Below are 23,689 nucleotides of genomic sequence, written 5' to 3' on the forward strand. Positions count from 1 at the left end.
AGCGCTTCTGTTCTTGCTACGTGGCGACGCTAGCACATTGCTGCAGGAATTCTTGAAGGACTACATAAGGGATGAGGTGGTAGCATTCTTTAGGTGCTTGGCAGGGAGGTAGCAACTGAAATCTCTTCTGTATCTGCACAACCATGCAGCTTGGGGGGGTTCATTCGTGTTTTGTGCCCTTAAACCCCAAAAAAAAAAAAAAAAGTGAGCTCAGGTACAGATACAGAAGGTTGCCAGATCGGATGCATCTTCAACGCTCCAGCATATTTCTTTTCAAATGTATTGCACGGAGCTAGTGTTGTGTAAGGCAAGCATACCAGGTAACCGAGCATGAGCAGAGAAGAACAAGCAGGCCTCTTCCAGACCATCACATGAAAACACCAGAGGAGATGACACATCTGTATCATTGTTTGTGTCATTTGAACAATACCCTTTCTGCCCTGGGGGAGGTCACAATGCTGCCACTTCATTTTCTTCCTGTTTGGCCTTCGCCCGCCGACACCGCTTCTATCTTCTCCAGGGCAATGGGGTGCCAGGTGCGCGCTGGCTTTCGTCGCCATTTGTTGCAGACTTTTCCTAGCCTCTGGTTGTTTGTGGATGGAAAGGGGAAGTGGTGGGGGGGGGAGGGAGGGATGGTGTTATGTCTCCTCCTTGTTGGCTTTGTTGACAGGCTTTCCACCGTTCATAACCACTGGCTCGCTGGTTGTGCTTTTGGAAGGCGGGCCCCCGGCGATCTTAGGCGCCGCCTCCCCTACGTCATGCAGTGAAGGCTCTCGGTACATTGCAACTAGAGGGGAGTTGGGGGGGGGGGGGGATGACGAGAGGATGGATGACATAAAAGTAACAAAAAGGGGGAACAGTGATGGAAAGAGGAAAAGGAAAAATGTGAAATATTATAATTCATTCACATCTAGTACGACTAAAATCAGTGATGCTGCTTTCCTGGAAAAATGTTCAATATTATAATTCATTCAAATCTAGTTCTACTAAAATCTAGTACAACTAAAATATGTGATATATATTCCTGGAAAAATGTTAAATATTTTAATTCATTAAAATCTAGTTCTACTAAAATGTAATACTACTAAAATCTGTGATATATATTCCTGGAAAAATATTAAATATTATAATTCATTAAAATCTAGTACTACTAAAATTAAAAATTAAAATTAAATTAATCAAAATTAAAACTAAATATTATAATTCAATAAAATCTAGTACGACTAAAATCAGTATAAATATATATAAAATGACTAATTACATTTATTATTATTATTATTATTATTATTAATATGACTAAAGACAAGATGAAGGTGAGTTACCTTCGATAGGTTTAGGCAGGAAATGAGCAGCTGGTTTGGTTTTTTTCACTCTGTTGCCCTTCATGGCCTGCCCTTCCTTGTTGAGGCCCAGGAACCAGGCCCGGCCCGACTCCTTTTGCCTGTAGAGCATGGAGCTGTAGATCACGTAGTAGTTCTCAAACACAGACTCCTTGAATTTGCACTCGGGGGTGAACATTTCCTGTGGAGACAACCATGAAAAGACATCGTATTATGGAAGCACTGCAAGTGTCATTCATAATCTCATGGACCCTTGAGATTTTTGAGAATGAAATCACATCGTTGAGAGGCTCTCACGAACGTGTTCCTCTGTTGCTGGTTTTGATGAGCTATTTCATCAACTCGTCAAGTGTCCAAAGTGAGACATTCACATGTTGGCCCAATGTTCAACGCACGTCTGTCTCACAGATTCCATCCTCCACAAAGTTGTCATTCAAACGCTTCTAATCCTGCTCACAACAAAGAAGTGGCAGCAATAAGAACGTATGAATCATCTTTTTCCATAAATCGGCACAGATGAACAAACGTGTGAATGAAGTGCCCAGATAAGCTATGTTTGTCTGGGCTTCTTCTTATTGGCTGTTGTGGTCCTCTTGCCAGAATCACAGACACATTGTCATTCAGCTCAGGTCTGCCGGTCCGAGTCTCATAGCAACATGAGGAAGAGAGGCGACAATGTAACCGTGGCAACCAACCAGCGCTGAGAGGGAGGGGTAAGTGTGCCGATGTGTGAAGTGGTGCAAGCGTCAGATCAAAAAAAAAAATGTAAACGATAACCACTCAGTCATTTGACATATGCTTTTCCACACAAGATTTCTAGAACGTTACCGTGGGAAGTCGCCACGTATTTGATGTACGCACACACACACTTGTGGCTCGAGGGAACGAACGGAGGGAGACTCAGGAGCATTTGTTCAGCTATGTGACTAAATAATTGGTTGGTGACAAAACGAGGCAGGTGATGAAGATTGAATGATCTCACCGGCATGCCGCCAACGATCACGCATGGGTGACTGCGCCGATTTGAAACAGTCACAGGATCTTTAGGGGATTGAATAGGTTGTAATACATATTTAGTCTCGACCTCGGGCCAAGATTCATTATTGAAGAAGATGATCTTTTGTGATGCGAGCGGGGCCCGGCTCAAGTTTGCGCCGGCGGTCAGGGAGGCCATGCATCATTCAAAGCTGCTTTTAGAATAAAAGCTGTTTGACGCTCAAGCTGAAGACAGGTGAGTCATTTTAGCGGGTTAGGTCCTGTCATCGTTTCTAAATAGCAGAAGGACAAAAAAGAAATGAATGAAAGAACACAAAGCAGAGTGAAAGAAAAAGAGGAAAATGAATCACAAAAGCAGCATGACAACAGAAGCCCTCTGCTTGGAAAAACAGTGGGTGATTCTTTCTCATTTGCTTCTCTTATATTCGCTATTTTTCTTTTTTTGCCCCCACATGGTCGTGCTCTGTGGTATATCTGTGACTTTCAGTACGTTTTGTACTAATGTAATGTTTTTTTTAAATTTTTGTTTTACTTTGGGTTTATTGGCGTTCATCTTCTGACAAGGTGCCATTGTCTTCTCAGACGGGACACGATTCCTGTCCACGTAAAGGACGAAATGTGAGAAGTTCCCTTTGCTAGTGTGTGTGTGTGTGTGTGTGTGTGTGTGTGTGTGTGTGTGTGTGTGTGTGTGCGTGCACACCAACATTTTAAACGAATCAATACCGTCTCCTAAAAACAAGGGTTGAACGAGTTTGTAAAAAAATGTAATTGCATATTTTCTTTGTTCAATACCGTAGCTTTTATGATTTGAACCGTCCATTTGAATTTAATTAATAGCACAATAGAATGGCAATGAGTAATGTATACCTCTACCAAGGCCAAACAATCCTAATTAGGATTATTTCACCTTCATAAATACTCCAGGCTTTCATAGTGAGGGATGCATTAATCACCCGAAGCGGTCTCTCCCATACAAAATGTAAATTGATTTTGTATTTGTTTTGTGAACACCGCTAAATAAAATGATAAAAACGAGCCTGAAGTGATGTTTCTTGTTTGCGGCAAGGATGGGTGGCATCCACAAAATCAAACGGCGATGATGCGTGCGGCGACGTCAATCCGAGCAAGCTGTGAATGACGCAAAGGTCACAAGTTGTCCTATTCCTGAGAGATGTGACTGCGGGGGTAAATAGGCTGAAGACACACTGGCTCATCCACTGTGGCCAGATTCCTGCTCGTGATGGATTATAGCAGGAATCTCCAACCGGCGGGCTTTGCAGTCGTCTGAAAAAATTATTTTATGTTTTCAAGCGGAGCGGAACACGGGAATCCACAAACTCCGTGTTGCTTCCTTCTTTGTTACACTAGCTGCTTCCGTGGCTTGTAAATTAGACAATCAAGCAAAGCTAAATGATTTTGAAAAATTATTTAATTTTTTTTCACCCTCAATATCGCAATTGCATCTAACATAAGCATTTTTTTTTCAAGGTCACCTTCCAATATATTTAGAAACACAAATAATAAATGAATATGCAATGGAAAAGTCAATGGCAGATTTATTATAAAGAAATATTTTGGTCCTATAGGCTTACAAAAAAAAGATAAATGAACCATTGACTTCTTTTGTTTCATTGCTGTATTGTCTTGTGACGTGATAGATTTTACATGAGGCATAAAAATCTCTGTATACAAGACTGGTGAAAATTTCTAACGTAGTTATTATTCAGACCTTATTTCAAAACGTGGCTTTCATGTTTTTAGGTCATGAAAGTTGTTTTTTCCAGCCCAATGTGTGGGCAAACACAAGTGTCTAAGTATTTGCATGCACTGCTCACTTTGTGGGTGTGTTATTATCACAACACTAATTACCCAAGGGGATTGTGGGTAAACAAATTGTTCCACGGAAAAAGGAGCCAGTGAGTGCAATGAAGAGTGTGGAGGAGTGAAGAGTGCCATTGCAGACTGTTTGGGTGTAATTCTGCTGACAAATAAACTGGTTGCAAGCACAGCCTCCTTGGCGTGGGTAAAAATAGAATTTGTCAATTGCACACTCTTGCGAAAAGTAAAATTACCGTTTGATTTAAAGTTGTGTTAGGTGGGTATTTTCGAAGATGACATTGAAAAGAAAAAAAAAATCACATTCAAGTCAACAGGCACTTGACGATTTTTCGCTGGTCCGTACTTATTGATAAAAAATAATTATCCCCGTCTATTGTCAACAGATAAGAAACCCAATTGGATTAAAATAGAGTGAATTTCATTTTACCAAATACCATGTAAATATATGTCAATAAAAACAAACTTTTTAAATGATTGATTACCTTCTCTTCCAACATTAAACCCAACTTAATCTAACAATTATTCAATTTAAAAATAAACTTTACTTACGACTTTGCTTCTAGCATCCCTCACGGTCAGAAATGAGTTTGTTGAAACTCTTTTTGAACACATAGAAAAAAGGCAGGACGTAATTAACAAAGCAGGAAGCGGCAGGTACGTTACAGGAAATGATATCAAAATAAAAGCATCTACATACACGCAAATCGATTGTATTTCTATCGTTCTTAACGTACCATGAATATGAGTTTTTAAAAAATCCCATCACTTCACTTGAGTTTCCTTTTAGCACCTACTGCCTTAAGAAACTAATTTTTATTCTCTTTTTGACATTGACATTCAGTGTGAATATTCGGATTACCCACGTGAGACCGAATGGAAAAATTTATTTTAGTAGTTACACACATCCGGTGAATGGACAGAATCGTTTACAACTATCAACCGGGGTAGCATTCAGCCACTGTCAGTCACCACATTGCCTGGCCATGTGTAAACCTTTTTGACTGAGAAGTTCTACTCCCCTTTTCCGCTTGAAGCAAAGTCAAGTCAATCTCTCCCGAAAAAAAAAAAAAAAAAAAAATCATGGTGAACGCGCACGAGACAAGCGACAGGCACGTCGGGGACTCGAATTACACACGCAAACGGGCCGGGCGTATTTTCTGTCAGCCGGTACTTGACCCGGTTGGGGGATAAATACAGGGTCAGACAAAAACCTCTTGTCATCCTCTTTCTGCAAAATGAGCGATTTCCAAGTGTTGCAATGACATTGCTCTGAATGGAATCACCTGCACATTTTGTACAGAAATCGAAAGAAAATCTGCAGAAAAATAAGGGGAAGTTACAATAACAGGGCCTTTGCAATATATCCAGTAAGTGTAACACATGATTTGAATGGGGTACTGTTTCTATTCAATTGTGGTACAATCTATGAATTGCTGAGATGATGTGTCATTCGAATTAAAAAAAAAAAAAACCACTTCTTTTTACTCCTTGTCTCGCTCATGTGTCAAACTCGTTCACACTTTGCGACATGGTCCATAATTATCAGGCTGCAACTCATTGCACACTAAGCCATCTGTTGGTCACACCCTCAAACACACACGCGCGCACACGTATATATAAATAATTTTCACATCATCTCCTCTTTAACCATTAAATAATTGATCATCATTTTTGTTTTTCTCTTGGCTTGTCTGTGGCTCCAATGAGATTGCATTCCATATTGCATCAAAGTTCTTTGACTTTTAATTCCCCATTTGAGACTGCGCCACACGATTTTTTAGCCTCTTCTTACAATTTGTTAATGATGTGCAGCAGACTTTGTTATGCATGGCTGCACGGTCCCATGTGTGTGTGTGTGCGTGTGTGTGTACGTGTGTAGCAAGATGTTCAGAAATTTTGAATTGCAATAAAGAATAATAATAATAAAAAAAAAACCACACAAGCTCACAGTTTCTCAAGCCATGACTTTGCAGGTTCAAGCTAAAACAACTAGCACAGATGAGTATACTTCCAAATCCTATCTTCAGATAACTGGCACAAATGCCTTCAAAGCCATGAGCAGAATTTAAAAGTATACATTTGTGAAATACAATATCGATTTATTACCAACAGTCTCTTGTCTCCATTTAATAGCATTGTGTGTTGGCTGTGTAGCTTACGCTCCGTAATTTTGTTTAGACAACAATGATTCTAATCCCACAAATCCACTTCATGCAGCCTAAGCTCCATGTTCGTTTCCAAAATAAGTGACTCTGTTATGAATGAAGTGCTTATCTCATCATTTTAGAGACCAGTGATACAGAAAATAATTTATCCTGGTCAGTCTGGATGCAAGGGGGTGGTGAACATTTCCTGATATGGACATTTTCTTTGTGCATCATTTAAAAAAAATGCCCAGAGGGATCCGAACAGTAGTGATAGTCAATAAATATAGCAAGATAGTCAATAAATTAGGTACATTGAATGGACACTTGCTTTGCTCCGCCCCGATTGCCATGGTAACAAAATCCATCCATACTCAGCGATTGCATGAAACTCTCATGTAAAATGTGCACTTATTTTTCATCCTTTGTGTATTTTGACAGAAAGTCACAGACATTCATTTTAGTAAGACACCTGGGAGTTGTTCCAAATCGAAATATATACATCATATTTGTGGCACGCTTACCGAGGAGTAGAGATGACCCTCTCCGTTCATGGCGATATAGAGACCGGTCTTTACTGATTGGATGGCCACCACTCTGAGTCCCACTGGAATTAAGTTGAACAAAGCTGGAAAAAAAAAAAAAGGTTAGTAAATAAATAAATAAACAAATAAATAAATAAAATTAAATAAAATTAATATTATTTTGAAGAAATCCTACATCTGGTTCTCTTTTACACATTTTCCAGGCCTCTTTACAGAAGCCATCTCTTCAATTGCACATTTGTATGTTTCTTCAACATCGATGCCAATGAATGTCAATCAATCCTGACCTCAACCCCATCAAACACCCTGAAAGTAGAACATCAGCAACCTTGCAATTATTTTGCTCAACGAGTACACTTTGCAACCTTGTCGAACGTCTTTCCAGAAGAGCGACAAGGGAACTCCATTTTCTTCCATGTTCCTTTGCCATTCGTCTTAACGCTTGTGTCTCCAGAGTGTATCTTTCATAAAAGTCGCTCTGTTGTGCCGCGAATGATACATGTGTGCGTACAATCACAAGTAGAAGCTATGATGGAAAGCTTGACAGCAGATGACTCTTTTTGCAGTACGTCGTCCTTCCAATCAAGGCTTGATTACGGAAGGGAAGGCAGAGTCCTCATTAATCAAGACTGCTTCCAAGTGCTTTTTAAATCGCTCCGAGGCCAACGCGCACAACATTGAGCGCAAGAAATAAATGCGTGAAATGTGCAAAGGTGATCATCCGTAGCAAAAAATGCTTCCAGTTGATTAGAAGAGAAAATTAAAGCTACAAGTGATGAAGACATCTCTTAAGGCAAAATTCTCAAAATGATCATTTTGTTTGTAATTGGCACAAATGGCTGCTTCAAACCAAAATGGCCATTTTCATTTTATTCATGTGTTCTTGAGAATTTTTCACGCCTCCTATTATGTTGGACGTCCACCTAATTTTCTCAAATTTTTTCGTACATTTCAGGGAAGGACAGTTTTACGTCATGCCCCCATATATGATATAGCAATGTCAAAAACATGGCAAAACAAAAATAATTTATCGAAAGAAGAATAAGAAGCAGCATGTTGGTGTTTGCAAACTTACAGGAGTTGGTGCTGTCGTCTTTGGTCCCATCCAGACTTCCATCCTGGCCCATCTGGAGATAGAAGCCTTGCCTGCAGAACAACCTGGTCACTATGCCCTTCAGCTGCGGTTCTAAGGAGAAAAAAAAAAGGAGGCCGCTTGGAAAAATGTACATACTGGAGATAAACACAATCCAATACAAGAGCTATATGAATGAGAATATAGTATTTGAAATATGCTATTTATTGCGTTACGTTTGCAGGTGAGTTGGATTCCTCCGCCCCTCCCCTCCCGGATTGGTTGCTAGCCAATCAAAAAGCTCATATGGGAAAACTAAACATGTTGAACCTCCTTTGCCGCATCAGTTGGAATTTTTGCTCATCTGCAAATCTCTACTAATATGTTCGGTTAAAAAAAATAATTACTCTTATTGTTTATGACCAGTTCCGAGGTTTGTCGAAGGCCCGTTTGAGATTCAACGTGAGCAAAGCGACAGTCTCGACGCCCCATCCTGAGGGACTTCCTGGAGAGAGGACCAGTCAAGCACATCGAATCCATCACAGGCTTCTCCGAGTAATCCCTCTTTCACTGGTAATAGTTCCGCTTGAAAAACTTTGGTCAGGATCAAAAGGAATGTTTTCAATCAGAGATTCAAAATGGATAAATGGCCACACCCACTTTTCCAAAACATGCTGGGAATCCCCTTTGAGAGCGTAAGGGTGAGGCACGGAGACAAAAACTCAAGCTGACCCAGTTAGGGAGAGAGGGCAAGGGGGGGGTTCCATTTTTGTGAGGGCTCCATTTTGTGGAGGGAAGACGAGGTGTGTCGCTTGACAACAAAGTCGGCGCGGCGCTTGGAAATGAATGCGGCGGGCATTCAAAGCATATCAACATAAAAGGCTCCGTTTGATTGCTTGGATGAGGATGACAGCAATGTACATAACGACAAAAAATGGGACTTTCAAAGCGGAGGACGATATGCAACCTTGCGCTGCTGTCAAGGTCACGCCTTGTGCACCGCTTCAATTTGGGATCTTTCATTGAACGTCTGACCGGCAAGCCCCCCTTCGGCCCACTTGTGTCATCATAGCGGAAGCGTTAGCGAGCTAAACGGGCTATTCATGAACTCGATTTAGATTTGAATCACATTTTGATGATGGATGGGTGCTGCTTGCTGCATAATTGATCAAAATAAATACAGCGAGGGGAACAGCATCAAATTTCAACATCCACTTTCAAAAAATAAAATAAAATCCTTCACGCTGACCATCATTCTTTCCACAGTCGCCAAGGTGATATTCCCTTTTCTTCCCAGCATCCCCATCCCCAGTCTGTTACTAGGGAAATTCCCATCCTCGCGTTTCCATGACAACAGTCTCGTGATTCCAGAGTGTTCCAGTAGAGGGGTATTCCCCCATACACACAATCACATACATACGCACGTGCACAACACGCACACAATGTGGTGCGCTAATCCGTTGAGCTCTTGTGATAGTTGGACACGTCACACTGTCATTGTTCATTTGAGCCTCGATACACACACACACCCATACACACACACACTGCATTTTGAATGATGACACATGACTTCAGCATGGTTATTCCACCATCACAAATGAGAGAACCAGGAACATCAAATGCCTGAACCGTCTTTGACTTCAAGTCTCACAAAGCACACTTGGCACACTTGACAATAACGCAAGGCGGTGGCGAGCGCTTCAGTCCGCCATCGATTTGCCATACCGGCATGTTATCACGCATCGATTTCAAGTCGGGGGAAACAGTGGACGGAAAGCCTGTCCATCAGAGGGAGGACATTTGGAGAAAAAATCAAGGTGATGGAACTGGCCTCTACTATATAATATGACAATATCAATTTGTAAATTGTGCTTTATTTTGCATGCTCCAAATAAACTTGGGAAAGCCCTGACTTTTATTGTTAGTTAAATGATCTGAAATGAAGATTTCACTCAAGTCGCACAATACATCAAACAGCGGCAGACTCGCCCTTCTGATATGAGATTTCAGAAAACCTCTGGAAGGCAGTTGTCAAGTTGCACACAAACACTGACAAGCTTTGTGTGTGTGTGTGTGTGTGTGTGTGTGTGTGTGTGTGTGTGTGTGTGTGTGTGTGTGTGTGTTGGGGGTGTTGGCTGGAGGGAGTGATGGAGCGATCTGAGGCAGAGGGAGGATTAGCGTGAAACCAAATGGATGCAGGAGGTGGGGATGTACAAATCAAAGGATGAGAAGGCACGTCTGAATAAAATTCACGTGAAATCACAAAGATAAATTAGAATCTTAATAATATGCAGCAAGCGGGGGGGGGGCACACAAAAGATGTGACGCTGTGACAACAGAGAAAACAAATCCCTTGCTTCTCTTGAGTCCAAACTGGCCCCATTAACATGACACCGAAGCAGCCCCTGCTCTTTTTTTTATATCTGCCCGTGAGTTCACCTGCTGACAGTCGGACCGCACACCTTTGACCTCTGCGTAAACAAAAGCAAACACTCAACCCAAAAAATATCATTTCCAAATAAAAGCAAATTTGTACAGGCATTTAATGAGTAGGAGAGAAAAGAGAGAGGCGAGACAGAGAGCAATGTGTGGCTTCAATAATGGATGTGTTCGGAAACTAGTGAACCATATAGGGCGCTACAAGACACGACTGTGCGTGTGCGCGTGAGCGAGTGCGCTTGTGTGTTCGCGACAGAGAGAAATGAGCCCAATCTGTCAGTCTGGCTTCATGCAAAAAAAAACAAAAAAAAACTAGGGTGTGCGCGCATGTGTCCAAATGTGTGCGCGTAAACGCACATTTCTGTCTGTCTGTCGAGCCGCGTGCACGTGTAACTACATGTACGTGTCTGGGTGAATCAATGCGTGTCCACGCGCACCTTGTCTCCGTAGCCTTCTCTTCTTTAAGCCAAATATCCGGACTTTGGAGAAGATGTCGACGAGGTTCCCGTTGCACAAGCCCTGCTTCTTGCCGGGGCTCTTCCGTCGCCGGTGAGTGGTCGGGCGGTGGGCGTGTTGCTCTCTCGCCTGCCGCTTCTGGCGGATCAAACCGCTGGCGATGGCCGCTGCCATGTCCCCGCCGAGACAGCCGACACAAAAGCAGAGCCGTCTCCGCCCGCGTCCCCGGCGGTCTCGTCACGATCGCTTGCCTTCTCCGTATCGGATCGCAAACGATACCGCAGCCCACAGTCGCGGCGGCTCTGCCGGCTACAACGGCCCCATCACTTCAGAGTCGTTGCGCGTCGCGTCGCGTCACGGCCACGGGCCATTGGCTTCAAAACGCACAGCGGTTTACCTGTCCGTCACGTCCCGCTGCCCCGCCCCGCCCCGCCTGTCAGCAGCGCTTTATGAATGCCACCTGCGCTTCATTGAGCTGCCTTGCCGCTGCTGCACCTCCCCATGGCCGACACCCAAAGGAAAAGCGACACGATCCCAAGACCACTTGGGCTGCAAAACGTCCGTGTGGGTTGCGCTGAGTGGGGCGCGAGGCGCGCGTGCAGCCGCGAGCCGCTCCAGGTGTGTCAAACAGACGTGAGGCACACACAGTCTCGCCGGAAGTTGAGTGTTCGGACTTTCAAAATTAAACAAGTCGATGAGAAAGTACATCACACACACGGACTTGAAATAAAAGGTACGCGGGGGCACGTTCATATTAAAACGTTCCATTTCCCACTTCTCATTGCCCCTTTTTTACTATCTTTGGCACCTACTGAACCGAAATGATTTAGTACTCCTGGGTCTCTATCAATTTGTGCTAAGAACGATGAGCACATTAACGTGACAGTTCTTATGCTGCAGATTAAAATGCAGGCTTGGCTTCCTCATCTTGCCAAAATTCCCAAAACATGTTGAAAAACTCTAAATTGTCCTTAGGTGTGATTCTGAATTGGCTCTTGTTTGTCTACGTGTGCCCTGCTATTAGCCGATGGCCAATCCATACCATAATAAAAAAAAAAAATCAGGCAAAGGCTCCACAGCCCATTTGCGATCTTATAAGAAGTATATCAAATTAAAGAAGGCTTCTATTTTAAACAAGAGCTGCGCGGATTTACCATGAACACACTATGTAAATGCCTGATGGGGATACTGTCCAACGTTTTATTTTGAAAGCAACAAAACGGAAGCTACAGTGATTATCCAAGGTCTACTTGGACGCAGCTTGTTGAGCTGTGGACTCTCAAGAGTGTTGCTGAAGCCATGCGCCCAGCGTGCATGACAACAGCTGGTCATCAGAAAACAAAATCAATTTTATAATTCGTATATATTTTCTCTCTTCTATATTTACTTTTTTATTTCTCTTCTATATAAGTCGATATTTTGTCTTTCCTCACGCATCAAAAATCAGTTAAAATGTTTAATTTTAAGGTTTACTTTCCAAGCTTGAATTTTCTTTTTTATTTATTGTAATTCCAAAATTAAGTTGTAAATGTTAATCGCGCTCTATATTCATATTAGCAACTATAAATCTCAAATTAAACTGTAAACTGGCATGCTCTATTAATGTGCATGTGTCAGTCCGCATTCTTGCTCTTTTTTCCCCCCAACTTAAAAACAAAGGAAACAGTTGCACCACTCGTGAATGCGGCTTGTGAGACTCGCCTAAAAGCAGTTTAAAAATGCAGGCGAAGTGCTGCTTGTACCCTTTCAAAGAGTCTAATCTTATCTGGGACACAATTGGACTCCTCTCATACATTATTTCCTCACACGTGGCGGCCATGGTTAGGTCATAAGAATCTCTCAATAATAACCATAACACGTCAAACGTCTTCTACATCTTTCCGGCTGCTCATCAAACACGTCTAGCTCGAAAAAACGCTTCAGCACCATGGACAGCCAACAATACAATTACTTTGAAGACCACTTGAGGGCGCCAGAGTACATATAAACACGATGGCTTGACAACCGCTGGAATGCAACCCGTTTATCTGCTTGCTTTCATAACGGAAAAAATCCGTCAATGTCGATGATTTGCATGATATTGTTTTACCCTCCAATTGACGGTTCATTAGTCAACCCAGTAATATCCTGTCCTCATTATGTTTATCCACTTTCAGAACTCGACTTGATCTGCTTGATGACAATAATAAGCTATTCATGTAGACACATCTCATGCAAAAAAACAATTGCACACTAAAACAGACTAGAAACACACACACACACACACGAGACACACTCAGCCTTCATTACTATTCAATGACATTGTCCGATTTCGCCTGCACCGGTAGAAGGGCGCCCCCTATCGACTATTTCTCAGAATGGTGCATACAGGGAAGAGACAGCTTGTGCATGGGTGTTCCCCCGCACGGGAGGAGTGTGAGGATCGCCACAGTGACGTGAGTAGGGTGAGTCATCATTCGCAGACATCCGCCCACACGCGCGCGCGCGCAGCTTCACACAAGCACCGGGGGAAGTCCACCGTTGCCACGGTGACAAGTGACGCAGGTGGGTGACGGAAGATCGATCGCACTCGCTGAATGCTGAAAGGATGCACGCAGACGCAAAAACTAAGACGTCACGTCACATTTGAATGGATCTTTTCTCTGTCCCGCGTGTCTCCTCTGCTGTTTCTTTCCTTCTCTCCTAGTGTCATCTCCTTTCCTTGTATCCCATCCTGCTCCTCTGTCTTCTCTCACAACATTACCAGCCCAGTAAGCAGGAAGAGACACATTAAATTATTCATCTCGTGTTTTTTTTCCCTTCTGTTTCTTCTTCAGTCTCTTCCCTTATTCTTTGCATTTCTCACAACGCCCAGATAAAAACTTTACAAACAAGCAGAGGTGGGATCAACTCACACATGGGCAGGTCTCAAATCCAAAAATCAAATCCTATGTCATTTTAATGAGGGAAAGTTAAGTCACAAAGTTAAGACCTGTGCTCAGTCCTCGAGGACAGGACCCGGACAACTATGCTTTAAATACGTGTTGCATTCTCGTATTTTATTTCTTCTGAAATTGAGGAGCCTCAATTGAAACCAGAAGTATTCTAATTAAAGGAATAGCCAACATTAGCAGCAGCACAACTCAAATGCCTTTGGTCAGATTTTTTTAGGATTATGATAATTCTTCACGTCAATTTATAAGACATTCTGAGAGATTCGTCGTGTTTTGTTTATGCCGCCAGATTACTCTCCAGACATAATGCACACAAATAATAACACAAACTTGACATTTCGGAAGGCGTAAGCGTTCACTAACGATCGAATCAATCGTCAAGCAAGAGAAATTTGTGTCGTAGCGATCCTGTATTCATCTTTTACCCGGCAGGAAAAAAACAATCCCTTACCTGGCTCCGTTTGATTTAAAGCAGCCCGTATGCGCCTCTCTGCAACTTTGAGGATAAACTCAAAGTCCATGGCTGCCACAAACAATGACTGACCGCAACATACTTTCAAAAAGTCCCTCTTAAGGCCTCACACAAACACGCGGTGATGTCATACAGGGCTGTCATCGGGCAGAAGGTGAACAAAGGACAAGTTTAAGTTAGGAGTGACAGCCTGGACAAAGCAAGCCCCCCCCGTCCCTCCCCACACCTTGACGCCATCATCGTCAACACTTTTGTCTCAGCAAGTTGACACTGCAGAATGTTTTATAACACTAAGTAATAATCCAATGTGTTTTATTAAGGGGCAAAAAGCTCCCCGTGGTGGTAAGGCATCGACAAGGATTGAAACGGAGAAGATGGATGATCTGAAAGTGCCGGCATGTTTCCCGGCTTCTTATCACCGCGTCAGTGAAAACACCTCCTTGTGGAGCCTTTGATGGCTCGCCGCCCAGGGGAACATAACACTCAGCACTCTCTCCTGCTCTGACACAAACCTGTCACACACACGTAAGATTATAGCGTCCGCTCGTTCTCATAGACTGCAAACGCACTCGCAAAATCCCTAAGGTGAATTCTGTCTTTAAAAATTCTCTCGCTACATGCAATTAAGCAAGAAAACAGGAGCTATGCCGAAGAACCTCTGGAGTTCATTATAAACTTAGAGATGTGCTTATGGTGGTTGAATTACGTATATGAGATGACCTCGACCGTGTGTGTGTGTAGGATGTACAGAGCAAGTACAACAAAGTCATTCTGTTTTTCTGCAGAGTCAGGCTGCTTGGACAAAGTGGCCACAAATTAATGAGCTCACTGACACACACACATGCACTCATGCTAACACCCATCTCGCATAGAGGACACTCATGTGTCAACTCATCACCGCAGCAGCAGCCTGAGCAAAGTTAGCAAAGCTGCAGGAAATGTTTGCAATCGAATCTGATATTTGTCAGCATGCAAAGCAAACACCGAGGGAGGGGGGGATCTTTTCGCTTGCAAAAGCCAAAGCTGGCACCAAGCCCATTGCTAAATGCGTGGGCGTTTGAATAAAATATGAAAACACGTCGCCTTGATGGCAACTCTCCATAGAAGGCAAGACAGCATGTGCACAGATAGCACCGCGGGCTATAAAAGGGCTCATCTTCAATCTAGGTCGCACCACGTGGGATGCACCACACTGACTTAGATGGTACCTTTCCCAATGAATGGTACCATTTCTAGTTGGTCAGGATGATGGTGCCAAGTCATGATGGGCAAATGAAGCTTCAAGATGATTCATGAACCCGTTGTTGTGTTTACTTAGACCTCTAGATGGCACTCTCTGAAAGCCCACCGACTTGCCATTTCTTAAAAGCCTCACTTTAAACCAACATTTCCATCTAGAGGAGCCAAAGAGTACAACAACTGGTTCATGAAGCTTCGTTTTCCCTTCAGTACCAACCCGTGCAAGCGTGTGGAGAACAAGCAAACTCCAGATAGGAAGGATTGAAACATCCTGAAAAGTGTAAGGCTCATCGCTGTGCCCCATTTGATTGTTTTCATTGTTTTATGTTTGATGTTATTTATGTACAGCACTTTAATTCAACGGTGGCATTCTTCAAAGTGCTCTCGAAATGAAGTGAAGTCAGTATGAGATGCTTTATGTTCCATTTTGATTGATGCATAGCACTTTGTTTTAATTGCGTTTTTTTTTAAGTGCTCTATCAATAAAGTTGAAGTAAGCTGAGGTGAACATCTTAAACCTCAAGTTTAAGGCTTCAATTTAAGTTGAAACTGCAGGCTGCACTTTCTTCGAGGGGTACGTTTGGAAATTCGCACGAAGCACTGTGCAGGACTTTCCGAACGCACCGGTGTGTGTTATGTTGTGTTGTGTTGTGTTGTGTTCCCATCTCATGCTTCCAGACGTGTCTAAAGTCAAAGCGCCGATCACTGGCGGATCAGAACGGCAAAAGCGAACAATGAATCTCTGAACGCGCCCTAAGCAAACATAATAACCGAGGCAGCAGTCACACATCGGTGACAAAATTGAAAATTAAAGACCAAAAAGGAGAAAAGAAAGCGAGACAGCAGTGAGTAATATGTTACTTTGTTTTTTTTTTCCCTCTTATCTCGCCTACCTGCCAACAATGACTGAACAAATAGCAGTTACCATCCTCGCATTCGAAAGATGTGACTTTTGAATCATACTTTTCAACAATACTTTTAAAATCATCAACCTGCCAAGATGATTGACTTGTGTAATACTTGGTTTTCATTTCTGGCTTTGCACACATTGTACAGCTATGTAACTTATTTGCCAAGTTCAGACTGCATTGCTTTTTTTTATATTAAACATTCTGAAGTAATGCTGTACTCACACATTTATTGATGTGAAATAAGTGTGTCCTCCATATAATAAATATGGATTTTCAGTTTCATAAGTTGGATTTGTTTCAACTGCAGCAGTGTCAGCATAATTTAAGTATTCTATTCATTTATTTAAACTTTTACTTAGGATTACAGAGAACACATACAGGACTGTCTCAGAAAATTAGAATATTGTGATAAAGTTTTCTGTAATGCAATAAAAAAAGTCATACATTCTGGATTCATTACAAATCAACTGAAATATTGCAAGCCTTTTATTAATTCCATTTTTGTTTTTTAATTGCATGACAGAAAATAAAGAACTTTATCACAATATTCTAATTTTCTGAGAAAGTCCTGTACATTTTGGTCCAAACACTAACTACTTTCTTGTCCTGCCTTCACAACCAACTATTTATTCTATTCTATGCTGCACGCCGTACTTTAAATGTGACCAACTTTAAGATGAATATAATCATCGCTGCACCCAAGCCAAGCATCATCTGTCTTAAATCAGCGCAAAGGAGGCAGAATTGCTGCATGGCCGCCGGAAGAAAAAGTTGACAGCAACACTGTTAGATTTTGTGAAGTCAGCAGCTTGAGCCTGACAAGCTCTGATGAGCGCAGCATCGGCACTGTGTCTCCCGGGGGGCGGGGCGGGGAGATGGAGTCGCACAAACACATTCAAACTGACAGTGAGCGTGGAAATAAAGCTGCACCGCTTACAGACAGCTGAGTGGGGCCCGAATGACCGAATACTGCATAAGACTTGCTTTTCTGCAACATCACTGCCACACGCACTTTTTGTGCACCCACTGCCACTATATTAGGTTATCCCCCCCCCCCGTCCACACACACACACACCGTCCTCCCTCCTTTGTACTTGCTGCACAACTGCAGAGAAAACAGCAGCAGCAACCAGTAGACTAGTCGGGCACGCAACCCAAAGTCTCCCCGCACGCTCCCATTCCAACTCACCAGTTGGGTTCTTGTTTTTCTTGAGGCTCCTGCCACAAAGACACTGCAGCATATGCGATCCTTTGCTGAAAATGTTGTTCCAAATAAACCGCATGGATTTGGCCGACAAGGGGGAGGAGTAGGAGTAGGAAGGAGAACAGGAGGTGGGAGACGAGAGGCGCACCGGATGCGGCAGCCTAAATTTCTGCCACCGCATGGGGGCCGACCCGCCCCCCTGTTTGCATGCCAGCGGAAACGGCCAGCTGTTGGGCTCAGTTTGACTGTGCTTGCCTCCGCCAATCTGCACCATAGAAAGGAGTAGAAGAAGCACGCCCGGGCCGTCGCCCGGCTTCTCGCCCGCTTCAACGTATTCCTCCTTGCCGTCCTTCCTGCGCGCTTGGAATAGAACAAGCTCCGCTTCGGGCTGCTGGAGAGGCTGCTGGTGGTGCCTAGCAGCCGAGGAGGAGGAGGATGGGGAGGAGGTGGCGAAGGAGGTGGCGGAGGAGCGGTCGCTGCTGCTGCTGCTGCTGCTCCTCCTGCTGCCGCGCTCCCGCCGCGGCGTTAAGAGCCTCCGAGCGCTCCTCTTCAAATGGCGTCGTCGTGTGCCGCGTGGCGCGGGGAGAGGAGCGGACAGGCATGTGGCGGCGCTAGTGGGAAGTCGGTGGTACGCGGCAGCTGTCGGCTTCTGCACAAAAAAACATTGCATATTAGTGACGGAGGGATGGCAGGGCTCCGTGCGTCCGGGGGTGGGGAGGGGGGCGCGTGGAGGAGAGAGGGTGGGCGGGATGCGGATCCCGGGTGTCCGTCAGCAAGTCGCTGGCATCTTTGTATCAGGAGAGCAGGCAACAACTGCAGCAGGGAGGTGCTTGCCAAAGGCATGCATACACACACGAGCGACCACACACGCTGGATGCACAATCCAGCAGCACTGGTCCTTCTCTCTCACGGAGAGGAATCACTGCAGGGAATCTCTGCACTGTCCCACTGCGCTGAAACCCCCCCTGGCTGCCCCCCACCCCACCTCCCCGGTAAAAATCCTTGTGAATATTTGATCCGTCCTCCGGCCTCCACTTCTCAATAATCCATAAAGTCCCGAAGCGCAGAGGTTTTGCTCCTGCCGCCTGCTCTCTCTCTTCCCGTTGCGGGAGCTGTTGCGATCAAGTGGCTCGTAAGGGAGCTCGTGGGCGCCCTCAGCTGAGACAACCGAAGGAGAAGTGCACCGAGATGCTTTAAGCAATCAGTCAAGGGGTGGAAGCGAGTAACCACTTCATGATATCCGGTGCGCAACCTTCATAATAAAAGACTTGACGCGCAAACCTTCCACAAATTTGGTCAAGTATCGACTGTGACGTGAATATATTCTATCTGAAATTCCCTTAGTCCAGACAGACACCTTCTCCAAGCTTTTTTTGATATTATTTGTGAAATAATTTCATCACTGCAACCCGATTTACCATTGGTTGGGTTTCCTCTGCCAATCAGAGAGAACACAAGAGGAAAAATTGTGCACCCTGCTTGCAGGTTGTTTACTTGTAGTTATCATTATTTTTTTTATGTTGTGCTCCAGTTAGCTGGTAGATAAAGTTCAAACAAAAGCGCACTCTTACAAAATGTCCATCACTGTGCACAATGATTCTGCGAAAATAACTGAAATCATAAAAATAAATGTAAAAGGTCAAGACTGGTTTATTGGTATCAATAGTTGCATTAATATCGATTCTATCGGTACTTGTATCGATCTGCACAGCATAGTTCCCAAACCACGCCCACAGTTTTTTTCTCTCATCCGAGCAACACTTCGAACCAGGTAAGGTTATAGTTTACATAATTGGGTTAAGATCTGGGTAAATTACTGCTCACTACGCCCTCCCAAATGAGTTGTCCAGGCCTATAAGCTTGGAAACCAACCGAGATCTCGGAAAAGACCCCTCTGAGCACCTGACTTGGATTTTGCCAGTATGGCGTTCGTATGACGACCGTTGTATGACGGGCGTTTGGTGACGAAAGGGTCGAGGTCTTTATTTGAATGCTCACATTTAAAGATTTTTTTTTTTTATACGAGGAAGTGTACAATTTGTTATGTTGTGGGCCGCTTCATCGCCGAAAGAATAGCAACTTCATGCCGCCTTCCCAGCTCCGATGTTGTAGGTAAGAATGTCTCGGGGTCCAACATGTGGACAAAATTGGTGGTATTCGTTTGTTCAATAGAAAAAAAAACCTAATTTAAATAAAGAGAGAAAAAAGAAACGAAGGCAAATAGTCTCGCATAATTCTTTGAAAAAAATGGCCTAGCCGGATAAAATTGATGCAACTTTATCACTGCAATCAAACTTTATTTATTTTTATTTATTTTTGGGTTGAAAGGGTGGCAATTTTTTTGTTTTTGTTTTTTTGTTTGTTTATTTCGAACATTGAAAGAAATACAAGAAAAAAGTACAGAAAATGATAACTCCATAGTACAATAGAACATAAAAAAAAATGGTATTGCATTATATTGATATTGCAATTCTCCATCCTGCTTCTTTCAAATCTTCCCACAGATGTTTCCATTTATCTCAGGACTCTTCCAAAGAATCCAATGTTTTCTGCTTTAGCTCAAATGTGTTGCCATTTATTTCTCACATTTCTCTGAAGCCTCAAGTCTGCCTCAGCAAGAGTTTGCTGGCAAGTCATGTTGGACTTTAGCAAATGGCCTCTGCTCCTGTTGTTGAGCACAGAGGAACTTGCCACCATCCAACAGGCGTGTGTCTTTGGAGCATCTGCTAATGAAGCTATCTACATCACAAACGACAACAAGGTGCTCCCACGCTGTTCGATTTTACTTCTTATTTGTGTTGGTCCATCGTTTGTGGTCACATACCTGATGTTTAAGGATGATAACCTCACAATTGTTTTCTTTGTCCAAATGTTTCAAATTTCATCTCAGTAGTGTGTATTATTCATTTCTGTAGTTTTTTTCCCATGAAATTGGATTGGTAATTTTTGTGTTGACTTAAAATATATTTGTTTTTACACTTCAACATTTTTACTGACTTTCTGACATTTTAGGGACATTTAGGCACATTTTCTGCCTTGTCAGTTTGAATTCATGTCATGTCTTTAAAACAAAGGGATGAGGAAATTTATTTTTAAGATGTATTGATGATGAGATATTTGACAGATTAATTGATGATTGAAATAATTCTTAGTCAAAGACTGTAAAATCCTCTGAACAATTCTATTGTGGAAAAACTCATTAAAAATAATTCCTTCTTATGTTCGTATATAATTTTTGCTATGAATTGCAACATCCATCGCAGGTATTTGTGTTTGGCTTGAACTGCAGTAGCTGCCTTGGAACAGGAGACGGTTTAAGCACCATTGTGCCGAAGCAACTGAGCTGCCTGGAGGGGAAAAAGGTGGTTAGCTTGAGTTATGGCAGTGGGCCGCACATCCTACTGGCAACAGAGGGTAAGTCACTAAAAAAAAAAAACATGACATTCCTGAGAAAGGTGATGACTTGTATCTTGTACAATCTTGTATTGTCTTAGATGGGAAGCTATTTGCTTGTGGGCACAATGGTTTCTGCCAACTGGGGGTCGGGACGGCCAACCACGAGCTGTCCCAGGTGCTGGTCACTGCCAACATTCAGAACAAGAAAGTCAAAGAAGTGGCATGTGGTGCTCATCACTCCATGGTCCTAACGCAGGATGGAGAGGTAGCTAGCGTTCCCGACGACACAGCTAGTCTTTGCTTTTGATTCTTATGGTTTTTACAAAACGACAGGTCTTTGCATGGGGTTTTAATAACTGCGGCCAGGTGGGTTCAGGTTCCCTGGCTGTCCAGCCGTTCCCCGTAAAGGTGGGCGGCTCGTTGCAGGGTAAGACGGTGATCGGCATCACGTGCGGACAGTCCTCTTCCATGGCTCTGCTGGATAACGGAGAGGTGAGGCCTTTTGTGTCATTGTGAAATTGGAGAATTGCAGCTATTTTGTTTGCATCTAGATTCACGGATGGGGCTACAATGGCAACGGGCAGCTGGGTGTTGGTAACAACAGAAACGAGCTGATGCCTTGCCGTCTGTCTGCTCTGCAGAAGTCTTGTATAAAGCAGGTAAGACTTTTTGTGATGAGGAAAGACGGCAGCAGCGTTTCAATTTTTCTCCTGTGTAGGTCGTGTCAGGCTATGGCCACTCCCTCGCTGTAACAGATAAAGGACTGCTTTACTCATGGGGCGCAAACACTTTTGGACAGCTGGGAATTGGCGACAAGAACAATTGTTTTAGTCCAGTGCAAGTTATGGCTGATGAAGAAAGGTACGTTAAAACTTGTAATGCATGTCTGTCTGGATACAGTGGAACCAAACAGATTTATTGGGGGAAGGGGTCCTTCCATAAAATACATTGTTCGTCGAAGAATTTCTGTGGCCTAGAAACACCCAACACAGGGCAAATATTGAATTTACGTCGTCTAAAATGCCCATTATAGAACAAAATGATTGTAATCTTGAAACTCTGTTGTAAAGTTTGAAAAAATGACCCAAAAAAAATGCATTCCGGTGTTAGTGGGGGAATTTAGTTCACACAGTTATTTATTAATCCTCCAGGTTTGTCGAGGTGGCCGCGTGCCATTCGACCAACACGTCAGCGGCCAAGACGCAGAGCGGCCAGGTGTATATGTGGGGTCAGTGTCGGGGTCAAGCTGTCGTCATGCCGCGCCTCACTTACTTCACCAACACGGATGACGTGTTTGCCTGTTTCGCGTCCCCCCCGGTCATGTGGAGGCTGGTGTCAGTGGGTGAGCAAAACGCTTCTCTTTCCGATCAATGCACTTAATCAATCGACGCACGTTTTACGCTGCCTCTAGAGCACAACGACTTCCTGACAGTCGCAGAGGCGCTGAAGAAAGAATTTGACAGTCCAGAAACGGCAGACCTCAAGTTTATCGTCGAAGGCAAATGCATCCATGTTCACAAAGCTGTGCTTAAGATCAGGTGTGTGCACGTGCATGAGTAAAGACAAAAAAAAATGAAGGTTCTCCTCACTGTGCAAATGTTTTCAAGGTGTGAGCATTTCCGCTCAATGTTCCGGTCCCAGTGGGTGGAAGGTCACCAGGAAGTGATTGAGATCAGCCAATTCTCATATACCATCTACCGTGCCTTCCTGCAGTTCCTCTACACAGACACTGTTGACCTTCCACCTGAGGACGCTATCGGTCATCTATTCTATACTGGCAATGTCTGCTCCGCCTGCCGGTAGATCTGCGTATGCATTGTTCTTGTGTTTCTTCTGCAGGTCTGCTGGACCTGGCCACCTCCTACTGTGAGAGTCGCCTGAAGCATCTGTGTCAGCAGATCATCAAGAGAGGAATCACCATCAAAAACGCCTTTGCCCTCTTTTCATCTGCCAAACAATTTGATGCAGAGGTACAACATACATTTTCTATTGTATTTGATCCTCATTCATAATGACGCTACCAAAGTCGACTTTTGCAAATACGCTGTCCTATTTTGACCAACACAGAAGGCGACATCTAGTGGACAAAATAGGGAATTTCTTTCTTCACAACTCAACTTTTTCTTTTGCAGGACCTGGAAGAATTTTGCTTCAGATTTTGTATCAACCATCTCACTCAAGTGACTCAGACGCCAACGTTCAGTCAAGTTGACGGAAACATGCTCAAAGGGTTCATCATCAGAGCAAGCTATTTTGGTGCCTTCAGGTACTAGTTCTCTCCGTTTAGTATGCTTTCAAAAATGCTGGATGAGCCAGCGGCACAGCACCTGAGACGCCTTTGGGACTTTTGCACTGCAATCTGCAAATGGAACTTCTGTTTTGGTCCGCTGGTTCGGCTATGTTTTTAAACTTCCACCCAGAACACAAGACTACTGGAGTGGAATTTTAAATGATATTTCTCTGTACCAAAATAAAGAAGCATTTGATGCATGTTATGAGCTTGCTTTAAACCTCGAGTATGCAAAATGATACTATCCCTCCTGGCTTGTCTTCTAATAATTCCCATGGTGAGAAAATTAATGACCCGAATTTGAATCAAATTGGTGGTGAGCCCTAGCGGAAAAAACTGATAGGGTGGAGACTTATCAAGGGATTTTAAAATGCACAAACGTACACACACGCAGTGTATTTATTTTTAATTTA

General features: G+C 43.4%; 2 protein-coding genes across 7 annotated transcripts; one reads left to right on the top strand and one right to left on the bottom strand.

The window, feature by feature from the left end:
• Positions 1–629: 629 nt before the first annotated feature.
• LOC148402897 (fibroblast growth factor 14-like) lies at positions 630–19,471 on the bottom strand. Of its 4 annotated transcripts, XM_088362436.1 has the most exons (6): positions 19,065–19,471; positions 17,576–18,239; positions 7,940–8,050; positions 6,844–6,947; positions 1,323–1,521; positions 630–787 (listed from the first exon to the last, which is right to left on the bottom strand). In XM_088362436.1, the coding sequence occupies exons 1-6, from the start codon at positions 19,095–19,097 to the stop codon at positions 639–641; spliced, it is 1,260 nt and encodes a 419-aa protein (XP_088218562.1). In that variant the 5' UTR covers positions 19,098–19,471; the 3' UTR covers positions 630–638. The 4 variants fall into 4 exon arrangements, with proteins under 4 accessions (XP_088218562.1, XP_088218570.1, XP_088218589.1 ...); XM_088362444.1 differs by lacking the exon at positions 19,065–19,471 and having other exon boundaries at positions 17,576–19,051; XM_088362463.1 differs by lacking the exons at positions 17,576–18,239; positions 19,065–19,471 and adding an exon at positions 14,216–14,405.
• On the top strand, positions 19,221–23,476 carry LOC148402898 (RCC1 and BTB domain-containing protein 1-like). Of its 3 annotated transcripts, none has more exons than XM_088362409.1 (12): positions 19,221–19,361; positions 20,189–20,351; positions 20,854–21,004; positions 21,085–21,251; positions 21,320–21,478; positions 21,538–21,645; positions 21,705–21,847; positions 22,138–22,328; positions 22,398–22,524; positions 22,594–22,745; positions 22,826–22,956; positions 23,119–23,476. In XM_088362409.1, the coding sequence occupies exons 2-12, from the start codon at positions 20,226–20,228 to the stop codon at positions 23,257–23,259; spliced, it is 1,596 nt and encodes a 531-aa protein (XP_088218535.1). In that variant the 5' UTR covers positions 19,221–19,361; positions 20,189–20,225; the 3' UTR covers positions 23,260–23,476. The 3 variants fall into 3 exon arrangements, with proteins under 3 accessions (XP_088218535.1, XP_088218553.1, XP_088218545.1); XM_088362427.1 differs by lacking the exon at positions 19,221–19,361 and adding an exon at positions 19,377–19,702 and having other exon boundaries at positions 20,095–20,351; XM_088362419.1 differs by lacking the exon at positions 19,221–19,361 and adding an exon at positions 19,378–19,702.
• Positions 23,477–23,689: the final 213 nt, after the last annotated feature.

This window comes from Syngnathus floridae, chromosome 2 (assembly GCF_059516105.1).
Source record: "Syngnathus floridae isolate MCC-2025c chromosome 2, RoL_Sflo_1.0, whole genome shotgun sequence".
In the NCBI taxonomy this organism is placed as follows: domain Eukaryota; kingdom Metazoa; phylum Chordata; class Actinopteri; order Syngnathiformes; family Syngnathidae; genus Syngnathus; species Syngnathus floridae.